The sequence below is a fragment of the Accipiter gentilis genome, chromosome 12 (assembly GCF_929443795.1).
Source record: "Accipiter gentilis chromosome 12, bAccGen1.1, whole genome shotgun sequence".
NCBI classification, from domain to species: Eukaryota; Metazoa; Chordata; class Aves; order Accipitriformes; family Accipitridae; genus Astur; species Astur gentilis.
This window is the reverse complement of record NC_064891.1, coordinates 26,044,075-26,056,957: the sequence shown is the minus strand read 5'-3', so window position 1 is coordinate 26,056,957 and position 12,883 is coordinate 26,044,075. Positions and strand designations below refer to the sequence as shown.

Genomic DNA, 12,883 nt, shown 5'->3' with positions numbered 1-12,883 from the left:
CCTGGGCACACTGCTGGCTCATATTCAGCCGGCTGTCAGCCAGCACCCCCAGGACTTTCTCTGCCGGGCAGCTTTCCAGCCACTCTTCCCCAAGCCTGTAGTGCTGCATGGGGTTGCTGTGACCCAAGTGCAGGACTTGGCACTTGGCCTTGTTGAACCTCGTACAATTGGCCTCGGCCCATCGATCCAGCCTGTCCAGATCCCTCTGTAGAGCCTCCCTACCCTCAAGCAGATCGACCCTGCCTCCCAACCTGGTGTCATCTGCAAACTTGCTGAGGGTACACTCAATCCCCTCATCCAAATCATCAATAAAGATATTAAACAGAACAGGGCCCAACACTGAGCCCTTGGGAACACCACTTGTGACCCACTGCCAACTGGATTTCACCCCATTCACCACAACCCTCTGGGCTCTGGCATACAGATGCCTTGATCCTGAGGAAAATTTGAGATCCAGTTTTGGTGTTGGTGTTTCATAGACAGGTTTTCTTCCTGTGATGCTACTGCGATCTCTGGCTTCCCAGTTGGATGCCAGCCTGGGTTATTGCAATGTGTTTTGTGGTATCAGCACTGTTCCTGTTGTCCCAGTTCTTCCCACCCTGGGTGATTTTGCTCAAGGTTGAAAAGATAAAGCATCAGAAATAAGGATAAAGAAATATTGGGTGCTTACGCTCTCACCTGAAGCTCACATCCCTAGTGAGTGAGGCTTTTTGTCAGTAGCTTCTTGTTTTATAACTGCTGTATGTTGTGACACAATTATCTCAGCATCAGGACAGTTCTTTATTCACTTTACATTGACACTTCTTCAGTGGTGCAGTGTCAGCTAGCAACAGAGGAGGTGTGATCAAGGGTATTTACGTCATTGAGTGTAAATGTATTTTCTGCCTTAAGAAATTGTTACATGTGTGATTACTTACAGGGCACTGAAGGGAATTGCATATTAATTCAGTATATGAAGATGCGCACTATGTAAAACATGAACTCAGATCTGTTTCGCCCTGAGTATACAGTCTTACAGACCTCTGTGCTACAGAAAGGTATTGTCATTCCTGGTGTACAGTTGGAGGATCTCAGCCTCTACTGATTTGTTTGATGTATCTCATGTACAGAGGAATATGAGTATTGATCTAGGCCATTAAAACATATCATACTTCTGTTATTTTGTAAGCAGTGACTGCATATAAGGAACACATAATAAATTGTTAAATGTATTCCAGTTCATAAAATTCACCAGTCTATTGCTCTGCCAAGGGTGACTATTAACACTTACAGTCACTCCTGTGGAAAACTGAGGAGCTGTGTATGACTAGTAATACATATATAATACAAAGCCTGTCTTCTCAGTTGACCCTTGCAGCAAATTCAGTGAGGAAACAAGTTTCCCCAATTCCCTTCCCCTCCTTTATTCACTTTCCACAATAAGTGTCTGTCTTGAATGTATGTTATGACTAACGATATTTCAGTCATTGATTATTATAGCAATATAATGCATCCAGCCAATAGGATTTCACAGCGTATATATCTGCAGCGTGAGAGTGTAATTATCTGCTGGCTTTCCAGAAATCACTGGCAATATGACTAATGTTAAAAGCTTTTTTTTGTATCTTTCTTTCTTTCTCCTCGTTTTAATATAAACTTTCTGTGAAATGTGAGGCTCTGGTAATGACTCACTGGGCAATGAGGCAGCAATCTTTGACACTGTAACATGATGCAGAAAAGGTCATACACTTGTTTTCATAACAGGATTATTCATTCATTAAAAATTAAACACATGTAGGAGCACGTGATGCATTCAAGTTGGCAAGTATTGGTGAATACTTTCTTGTAGTTTCTTAAGTCCTGGTCAGTTTGTGTAAGATAAAGTTACTCCACATTAAGTCTTGTCTCAGTGGCGTTTACACCTGAAGTTAGTTAACTGTTCCTATTGAAGACAAGTGCCTTAGGGAGGAACATAGTGTTTTCGAATCGTGGCTATATCTTAACAGAGTGATGGTGTGGTTTTTTGGTTTTTAAGTCTTTGCGGTGGGCTTATATTTAAAATAAAAACATGGAAGCCCTGTATTATTTATCTCTTTTTACCTAAAATTGCTGGGTTTTTAATTGTACTGTTAAAAATTTGTTTGGTTTTTTGGAGTCATGCAAAAAAATCCATGTGCTCCAAAGTCTTGTGACATACCTATTTATTTCAGCCTGATTGCATTACTGTGGGTTTTTTTTCCATTGATGTCCCATGCTAGGATGCAGCTAGGAGAGGATTGATTAGTCAGAGCTGAATGTGGTACTATGGAGTTAAGTTAAAACAGCTGTAATAGGGTACACAGGGAGGCCTAGTCTAGTGTATGGCTCCCTTGGCCAGTATCAGATGCCCGTGAAGGAATCTAAAAATAGGGTGAGCATATAGTGGCAGACTGTGACTCAGGGTTGCCTTAAGTCAGAGGTGATATTTTTGAGGTTAATAGCCTTCAGCAGATTCCTTCTTATGTGAATTTGCCTAATCATACTAGGACTTAATGTTGACTTCTGATATCCACAGCAACATGAGGCAGGGAGTTTCATAGTCTGATGAAACACTGTGAAGAATTCTCTCCTATTGCCAATTCTGAATCTGTTGTTTGATAACTTAATTTGATGCCACATAATTCTGTTTTTTAAAAAAAGGGAAGAGTGTTTTACTTTTCACTTTTCTGTATGCCACTCATTTTATGGATCTCCAGCATATCTTCACTCAGCTGTTTTCTAGGCTAAAAAAAAATTCTCAGTCCGTGCAGTTGTATCATGTAAGGAATCTGTATGTGCTTTGGACCCTTCTTACCACCCTTTTCTGTAATTTTTCTAGTTGTAATATGTTAAGATGAGAACCGTAACTACATGTAATATTCATAAAGTGGTTGTGCCATGAATTTATACAGTGACATAATTAGTCTTTCCATTTCTATAACTTTCCTAATAATTGTCAACTTCAGACTTGTTTTTTTCTTCCCCATAATAACAACTGTCTCCCATTCCCACATTGTTTAGAACATCATTGACCTGATTTTTATTTTTGTTTATGTAGGAATATACAAAATGACATGATAAACTTTGAGGTAATGGCATCAGTTACTGTAAAATTTTGCAGATGTAACCAAGTCATATTTGAGGCTATAACCTTGATGAGCATCAGAAAAAAAATAGAGCCTATTTACAGTTCAGTGTTCTAACTGATATCTGTTGTTCACAAGCTGGGTAGCAGCTCAAGTTGGTTTTATAGTCTAGATGTAGATAGAGCTCCATTGTACTTGCACATCAGCAGACATACAAGATTTCTATGTTTATTTTTCTTTAATTGCAGGTATTTATGAGCCGCCATTTCTTGTATTATTGTGGTGAACCTACTCTGGATGTGAAGATTGCCTTTTGTCAGGTGTGTGTTCCTTACAGGTAAAACAAGGTACAGTATAAACTTATACTTTATTTTTGCAGTTCATGCCATAATAAATTTAAAAATAGAAGTGAATTTCAGCAGCTTACTGCGAGTAACCAGTTACAAGAATGAGAGTAAATATAAAAAATAGAAGAATGCATCACAAAAATTACTTTTCTATTTATTTTGAAGTTTATTTTGTAGTTTGCTCTTCATGATATTTAGTTTTGTTCTGCTAAGATGTCAGCTAATGTTCTGAGATTTATTTTTTCTAGGTAAAAAAAAAAACAGAGTTTGCAAACAGAAAAAATGTTGGCTGTACTTCCAATAAGCTTAATGATGAATCAAACAACATAACTGTACGTGGACAGATGCTTTCACAGAAATATGCAAATTAAAACTATTTTATCTTAGTCTCTATTTTTATGAGACAGCCTTTTCCATTGTAGCCTGTGACTACAATTATCTGTTCCTTGGTCTACCTTTATTAGAAGTGAAGGGAGGGTAATTAAAATTGTGTGTCTTATCTCCAGTTGAACACCATGTGCTATGTAGGTTCTGGAGTCGTGAGACTGCACTATAGCCAATTTTCTATTTCTCAATTACCCTTGAAATTGTTTGTTCACAATGCTTGGAAGTCTACAAGGTTGAAACTTAAGTTTGTGATAGGAAGAAAAAAGTGTGTTGATTTGTCCAGTTTTTGGTTCTCTTGGTTAGATTAAGTTAACATATTTATATATATCTATACATATATGTCACAAGTATGTGTGCATGTTTTTCTATCATGAAAGAAAGATTACTTTTTTTGCTCACTTCCGAACAGTGTTTTGGGTTTGAATTCTGTCTCTTCATAGTTTCTGTGGTGAGATAGGACACCAATAATCTAACTAGCAGGAGGGACATTAGGGACATTCTTCATTTTTTGAGGCGTGAGAACAATGCTGCATTCTTAGAAATGGAATTATGGTAAACCCTGTTTTTTTCCCCTTCATATTACTTATGGGGTCCAAGTGAAAGTACAATTCTAAAAAAGAAAGGGCTATTACTTGTATGTAAGCATTTAATACAGAACAGTGACAGGTGTTGGGAGGTTTGTTTTGTGTTTTTCAGCTCAGGAGTACTAAATATTTGTTTTGCTGAGAAGGTTGGCTCTGCACTTAGTAAGTCATCAGCTCTAGGACAGATCTTGGCTATTCAGTTTGATAATCTGTTTAACTGTCTTCTCCGTCCTTTTTTATCTCCTGTTCTTCATGTGCGTATGTTTATCTAACAGGCTTAATTCTTCCACTGTTTTTGAGAGAAGAAAACATTTTGTCAAAGGTAGTAATTTTTGACAGTTTGCTTGCAAAAAAAAATCAAAACATTTTGCAAAAATTGCAAAAAACTTTTTTCCTCAGATTGTATGAAAAAGACGTTATTGATGACAAAGTTATTGATGAAAAAGTTACTTTCACTGTGCAGCTGAAAGGTTTTTGCATAGCTGTGCTTGCCAACTTTCCTCTCCTTTTTACTTAGACCAAAGCAGAGCTTTACAGAAACTTTTCTATTTTACACATGCAGGGGAAAGGTACTTTTAATCACTTCATTTATATTCAGTGCTCCTTAAGTCTTGGCATCAATCAGTGCATGACCATGTATAGCCAGTGCTTTCTGTTACTGCACTGCTGCTTCTGGATTTAGTGGAAACATGCCACTGTAATTATTCCTTTGCTGTTACCCTAACTTAATAAAAGGTGTTCAGAGGCACATACAGAATGAAATGTATTTACAGTGTTTTTGTTAAAGTATATATGATGAAATCAGCAGCATTTTGGATGAATTTTTAGCACTTAATGAAACTGATTCATGTTTAACACCTACAGCAGGTACCCAAAAGGAAGTCAGCCATAAATACATACAAAAGATACTATCCTGACATTGCAGGAAACTGGATTCTATCCTTCAAGTGCTTATCGCACAAATACCTTTTCACGGTCTTCAGATCTTCAGATTTATTCTCCTCAGGATAAAAGCTGGTTCAGGCTTCATGTTAATTTATTCTCTCTATAAAGATAGGCCCTGATCCAAATAACAGTTAAGCACATAGTTAGAATTAAGTACATGAACAGTCTCTAAATTCAGTGTTTTGTTGCATTAAGACCTTAGCTGTCATGGATGCTGTTCATTTGTATTGCACAGGGCAGGATGTGGGTTATATCTGTATCTTGGTAGTACTTGGTCCAAACATCCAGATCTTTATTTAGAGACTATTCAACAGTCTCCAGTAATATTGTTTATTCCATGCTTATTCATGATGCTAATGTGGAAATCAAATGCCCTGTGATTTACTAGTCATTCTTCTGCTCTAAGTGTAAAATTTGTTTGTACCTTTGGGAAACTCCTATCTGCTGAATCAGTAAATCTGAGAGGTTAAGGAACTACTGTTAGCAACAGATGATGATGTGACAGCAGAATAGTTATCATCAGCAAGAGATAGATACTGCCACTCAAATCTTGAGGTATCTACAGCTGACAAGGATCCCAGCAGTATCTAGACAAGAGACCACAAAAATGTAGTTACCAGTGAACACAATTAAACTCTATAATTTTTTTGTGTGGTTCAACAAATGCAAAAATTATTTCTACTATGCAAGCATGCAACAGGTATCACAAAAAGTCACTGTGGTATAGTTTGATCCTGCCCTCTTGACCTGTTAAGATGAGTGCCTCTAGTGATGGTGTACTAGAATATACAGTTTATCCAGTGGACTATTGCAATTTTGTGACTCGTGTTTACCACGCAGAATAGTAGTCCTGCTCCCATTTGGAATTTGTGCATCGCTGTGGACTTACTGCAAAATACAGAGTTGTGCTGAAGTGTCTTTTACAAACATACAATATTGAAGAGTACTCCAATGATCGTTAGTACTGTGGACATGTTTTTCTTGTAATAAATATTTTCTGGCAATTTCTGTCTCATGGCCTAAAAGGCATAGCTTTATGTGCTATGAAAGAAAGTGACATATACCTAGTTATAGGCTGTTCTCTTGACACAGAGCTTACATCGAGTACACTAGTTTGATATGATTAAATGCTAATTCAGCAGGAATAGAATCTTAAGGATTTCCAACTTAAGGAAAAAAAGAAAAGCCCTTCCTAAGAAAAACTCAGTAGCATAAATGGGGTAAGTATGCACCCCTCCTGCCCCATTTGCAGTATAAAAATACTGAAGTCTGGCATTACTGTATATTGCTAGCCAAATCATGTTCTGAAACAGCCGTCTTTGAGGAAACGGACATCTGTTTTTCTATTGCAATAGAAAGGTAGGACAAGAAGTTTTCTTTTTTAGGCTTATAGAAATTCATTAGACTTTTGTAAGTTGGATATCACCAAGTTTTATCTGTAGGACCCTACACATTCTTACTGAAGTACAGTGTAATGCAGAGTAGTATATTCTGATTAAAACAGGATATTGAAGTGCTGAATAATAGCTAACAATGTCTAAAGGATGCTGACTGCTTCATCCATGTTTTTCTTCGCTTAGTTTCTTGACTTTTTTTTTGTCAACATCAAGACGTGTACAGCTTGTCAGAATTTTCAAGTTTTCTAAACTGTAGCTACATAGGATACCTTTATTTAGAATACAGTTCTGTGATTTTTTTTTTTTTTTACTTGGATCAGTAGTCCTGAATTTTCTTGTCTTTGAAAAACAATGTCACAGTATTTCCATACTGCTGCAACAAATAGGTTTTTTAACAGAAAAGCAGGACATGGGATTACTGAGTTGATATGTCGGGGACCTGGCTATGCGTGTTAAGAAAATGTTTAATGTGAATCAGGAATGTAAATTCACATGCTAATTCTTTGCTGCAGCATCATCACTAGTCTTTATTGCCCAATTTAAACAATTTCATGTCCCAGATAGAGTATGTCAGTGTTTTTGCATACTGAAATTGGAATTGGTGCTGTACTGATGCCACCGAACGAAAACCTTAGAACGAAATTTTAGTTGGCATATCGAGGGTATTTTTGCAAACTTCTGCTTAATTCATGCTTTAAAAAAAAAAAAAAGCAAACAAACAAAAAAGACTTTAAAAGCTTCAATTTCTTTCTAGACATCTTTTTTTCCCTGTATTCTGCTAGCTTCCTTGATTTCCCAGTCATGCTTACCTGTCTTGAACAAAATGTGTATAGACTTCCTAGATGCAATGTTGCATCAATGACCATTTAAAAATCACATGATTTTAGAAATTTTTTCATTTTACATATAGAAAAGACCAGCTTTATTAATTGCATTGCTCTCCATTGATTGGTTGATTCATCTGGTCTGTTTTTTAATTTTATCCTAACTTTGGTAAACCGCTTTAGTTACAACTAATGCTTTAATTAGATTGGATAGAGTTACTACTTTGACGTTTAAAGAAACTGTCTTGATGCAGAAAGTCCTATAATTATGCTTCTATCCAACGGGAGATTAATTGGTATTCATAAGCCATCAATGAGCAGTGACCTATGTCTTAGATTTCTAGGACTAAAATGATACTTTGTAGTATCAAGAGCTGCCTATTTTTAACAAAAGTTGTGATTAAAGTATTCAGCTCCTTATAGCCTTCACTTATAAAAGGGAGAATCTTTTCATTAGCTATTGTCTTCACAGTGAATACTGTAATTATATAATTATATTGAGAAATTTAGGTTTTTTGAATACTTCATCTGTACTGTTGTTACATGCTGCTGCTTTACCCTTCCTTTTAAAGAAAGCCATGTTGTGCATTGGGGCATAGCATTTCATGTAGTCAGTCTTCTTGCTGCCCTGTTTGTGTACTAGAAGAAAGCCTTTTAAACAATACCTGCTATTTCAGTGTTTCCTGAGAAGTGTAAACCATTTGAAATATACTGTATTATCAATACATGCAATAAATAAAGAGGAGCTGTTAATCCTGTCTTGGCTCTCCTATGCTCCTAACACACTGTACTGCGATGTTCCCCTCACTACTGTTGATAAATTGAGTGTACTTTTCATTTCTTAGTGTTGCGATGTTTCAGCCAACTTTTAGCAATCCCATTTCTCTTTCCTAATCTTAATTGTATCTCGCTTCTTCCCATGTTATTGCTTCTTTTTCAAAGCTAGGGCCTCAGAACAAACTGATTAATACAAACTGCAGTGTTTCCTCTCTTCTCATTTCTCCTGCAAGTTAGATGTGGCTGCTGCCATCGCTTTCCTCTGTTTTGGACACAGTTCCACTATGTGCCTTTGCTAGCTTCCTATCTCTGGAGCTGCGCCTGAAGGAGATGTTTCCAAACAACTTTACTGTAGCTTTCTCACCTACACTTACATCTTTCTTTCTTTATTTTTGTCTACATTTTCCATTTGGATCACTGATTAAGTTCCTGTCCATGAAGAAACCTTGCTCTCAAGGAATCTTTTCTCTCAGTGTTTATTGATCAGTCTTCTCATCCTTACCTTCTTTGGTACAATGACCAGGGTTGGATGTTACTTGTGCGTCAGTGTTGAATTCTTCAGGCATCGGGGGAATGAGGAATCATTTTGAACTAGTTGTTTTGTTGTGCAGATACTCACATGTTCCTCATCTCCCTAGAAGCCTGGTGTGGAATGAAGCAGACACCTTTGTGTCACAGTGACTTCTGAGCAACATGGGATGCCACAGTTACAAATGAACTACAAACATCTTGTGCCTGTAAGAAAGATGCAATTAATTAAAAGTAGTTAAAGCTCAGTGAACATGTGGAGGACAAGTGAAGAATATGTAAATAGTGCTTTGCTTTGTGTTTTGAGTAGATACTGATGAAAAGGAAACAGAAGGCACTCGTGCTGCTTCTTGTGTAATCAGAACTAGGTAAGAGCCAGTTCTGAAGCTGCTGGATTTTCCATATCTCAGAATAGGTTAAACAAAGACAGTGTGTTTAAACAAAACAAAACAAAAAACCAGCCAGCACTTACAAATATTGTACTCCATCTAATAAGGTGTTTTAATATGAGTGTTTCAATATGATGTTTTCAAATAGAGTGAACAAAGGAAATATAGTAAAAAGGTCAATGATTAATCAATCAAGATTGAGTTGTTTGCAAAGGGTCAGCTGGCTATTTGAAAGGCTGTCTTCATAAAGGAGGGTAGATTGTGTCTGGGGGCTAGGGCAAGACTGCTGGAGAGAGGTTAAAAGAAGGAAGAGAATTAAGCTGTTGAAAATACCATCCAAAGCACACTAAAATCAGGAAGGCGAGGTGACTGTTACAGTCCTTACAGGGTGGGAATGAGGTGGAAGAGTGGGGAACTGTGGTGTGATGCAGCTAATAAGATAAAAATCTGTAATACTACACCCAAACACACACATACAGGATGAAAACCCTGGTTTTGTGTAGGAGATTTGATCACTGTCTGTGGACTTTTGAGTTCAGGGAGAGCCAGAATAAGTGAGAAGTCTGCCTTCATGGTGAGAAAAATAGATAATATTTCTGCCATAAATGTGACATATACAGAATACACAATGAAAAATAATTTAGTAAACCTTTCTATGCATGATACTTTGTATTTCTCAAGTGGCGGCTTCTGTGGCCATCCAAATTTACACAGCAAAACCTGTGACCGTTAAATCCAAAGCAGAGGATCAGTAAATGTCTGTTCATCCCAGAATTCTGGCACTTGAATCTTCTGAGACAATTACAGCTGTACAAGTGGGAGGATAGCCATTATATTAATAGCATTGTTGACTTAGCAGATGCACACAGGTGAGCAGGGCTTGCCTGTATGTACATTTTCAGAGCTGGCAAGATGACTCTGGGGATTTTACCATGCTTCAGAATTTCAATTTGTATAATCTCAGCATCTGACTTTTAAGATCAAATTGTAGCTTTAAGATATTATCCTTTTGGATCTTGAGGGAATCGAAGGCATCCGCCTCTGAAACATACTGTTCCTCATACCAGTCGCTTTGTCTGAGATGGTGTGGAGAGTGGGGGCCCCAGGGGAGCCACTGTGATTGCTGGCTCAGAACATCCTCTCTTTTGCATCCTGCTCATCTTTGGGTGCTGTGCCAACTGCATATTAGGAGCCAGCCTTTCAGTCTTCCATCTTAATTCTTTTCCTTGCCTGTGTTCACACATGTCATTTATTTGTTTTCAGTAGCCTTGAATCATGGCACCCTTAAAAGCTGATGTGTTCCTGTAGGTATTTCTGTGTGCAGACAGGGAAGGATACTAATATTGAGGTAAAGTTTCCCCTCAACTAATGCCTGCTAACAAACTCTGACAGCACTCATTGTCCTGGAAATGCAAAGGAGAGCAATTTAGCTTAAACTGTCATTAACATGATTTGTATTTATAAAAGCTAAGATGTATGAGATACTGAGCTGTAAGAAATTGTGATATTTTATGCTTATCAATAATAGGAGGAATGGTGGTCAGAAACAAAGATATGTCAGTGAAATATAATAAAATACAGTTATTTTATGGGGTAGAAATGGACAAATAAAATGGGATATCAGGAAACAATTCACCTCATAATACAGAAAATAACATCTTGTTTCTGTTGTGGTTTTTAACCCTCTCTCTTGCTCTCTATGCTGTGGAGGAAAAAAAGGAAAAGAATACAACTTGTAGCTGTGTTTGAGGCAGTAAGTTATTTGAGTTTCACCAAATTTTTAAATAATTATTGTTTGAAAGCAAAATACATGTTCTCTAAGCAGTTAGTGATGGTGAGAGTATCTTTTTTCCTTCACGTCAAATGCTTGAGTCATGACAGTTGATTTTCTTTCCTCCTCCCCAGTTGTTGAGATAATAAGCGAACATAATTGCAGATATGGCTCTGCGTTTAAGTGACCACACAAGGATAGTTATGTTTTCAGGTCTGAAAAACTTTCACTTCTTTTACCCTTAAATTTCTCCGTATGGAGGAAAGAGAATGGCATTAGGTGTATGTTAGAAGTTTTCAACTAGATACTGGAAGGAGAAAATAATGGTGTGTGCATTCTTGTACATGTGAAATGATAGTTAAGTTCAGGTCAGCGTTGAAGCAATATTTATGGAAACCAAGAACAAATGGCTCTCCAATGCATACTTTGTCTCTGAGGAATAATCTTTCACATTACACAGAGGTCTGAGAAACTAGACATGTTTTGTTCAAAGCAAAAAGGATGGAGAAATTTGCTTTTGTTTCACACCTCAATGTTTACTATTACTTTGGGACCCCAGTATTATAGCTTGCCCAATTTAATTTGAAGTTCACCTGAAAATTCATTAATTGAGTGAAACTCACTTTTCTATGAAACCTATGCATCTTTGCTATGATATCTAAGAAGAAACCCTGATTGCTGTACGTATGTATACCCTCCCTTTCCCCAGCTAATTAATTCTTATGAAGTGCTAATTCCTAGTTTCTTAAGATGTCAGTATCAGTCAAATTTGAATGAAGTTTTTGGTTTAGGTGTGTATACAGAAGGATGTATATTGGAAATTGCTAGCCCTGTGTTCCTTTCTGCTGTCAGATAATCAAAGCTTTAACTTAAGCTGCCAGTACAGAACTTGTAAGCATTATGTAGTAAAACCTGAATCTGAAATAGTTTACATAGTGTAGACAGGGGTGGGGTGGGTGGGAAGGGGATATTAACTGCTATACCAACACCAAGGCTTCTGGAAGGGGTTTGAATGAGCACTGAGAATGTAACAGAAGGAGACCAAAATCTGGTGTGTAGGTTTCTTTAACATCAGCAGTGTGGATTTGAAGACTTTGAGAAGAACCTTTTAATCAGGGTTTGGAACTAAACCTAACATTGACATGCTCTATTAAGAGTATGAATTTCCTTGCTGATGGGAAAAGCTTTTTTAGCTTGGAGTCCTCATTTAGGAAGTGGCTGTTGTATCAACCTGGAGATCGTTCATTATTTGATTACGTGTCATCGGTTTGGGTATCTGATAAAATGTGATTAATCCAATAACACTTTTAATTCATTGACTTAGGGATCTGATTTAAATTACGATCATGACAAGGATAGTTATTCATCTCCTTGTTCTTAGAAAAGTCAGCAGTACTTTCGGTTTAAGCAGTAGGCTTACTGTGTTTTAATTTTGCTTATTTAGGCTTTGGTAAAAATCAGGAAAATATAGAAAGTGGGTTTTTTGGGTATTTTAACAGTGTTGGTTTAAAGGGAGGAGGCAAATTAGTAGATGACCTGGTCTGTCCACAAAGCTGAAGTGTTTGTCACTCAGAGGAGGCATTCTGTTTGGAGCGAACTTCAAACTAAATCAGCCTGTTTTGACTTCTGTAAGTAATTCTTGGCGTTGATATTTTCTATCAAAGCTCCTTATGGCTCACAGATTTTTAAGTAGACAGACTTTTCCATGAAATTTTGTGAAAAATAGAACATTCTTTACCTTTCCTACTCACACACAGTTAGGAGTGGATTGTCGTAGGAATGGTCTGTGTTATACAGAGGAGAGCTGCTCATCAGGACACTTGTGTGTTCTGACCAGGTCTTACCGATTGT

The 12,883-nt window shown here is 37.2% G+C and overlaps 1 protein-coding gene across 9 annotated transcripts in view; it reads left to right on the top strand.

Moving 5' to 3' along the window:
- The window catches only part of MAPK10 (mitogen-activated protein kinase 10), a 315,557-nt gene that overhangs the window by 85,171 nt on the left and 217,503 nt on the right, over window positions 1-12,883 (top strand). For 8 of the 9 annotated variants that reach the window (XR_007507807.1, XR_007507808.1, XR_007507810.1 and 5 more), the window contains one exon: window positions 3,332-3,403. Coding sequence is in view for 4 of the 9 variants with exons in the window: in XM_049815264.1 (XP_049671221.1) it covers window positions 3,338-3,403 (66 nt within the window). In the remaining 5 variants the exon portion in view is untranslated. Of the gene's footprint in view, window positions 1-3,331; window positions 3,431-12,883 lie in introns of all 9 variants that reach the window. The other variant, XM_049815267.1, reaches the window with a different exon arrangement.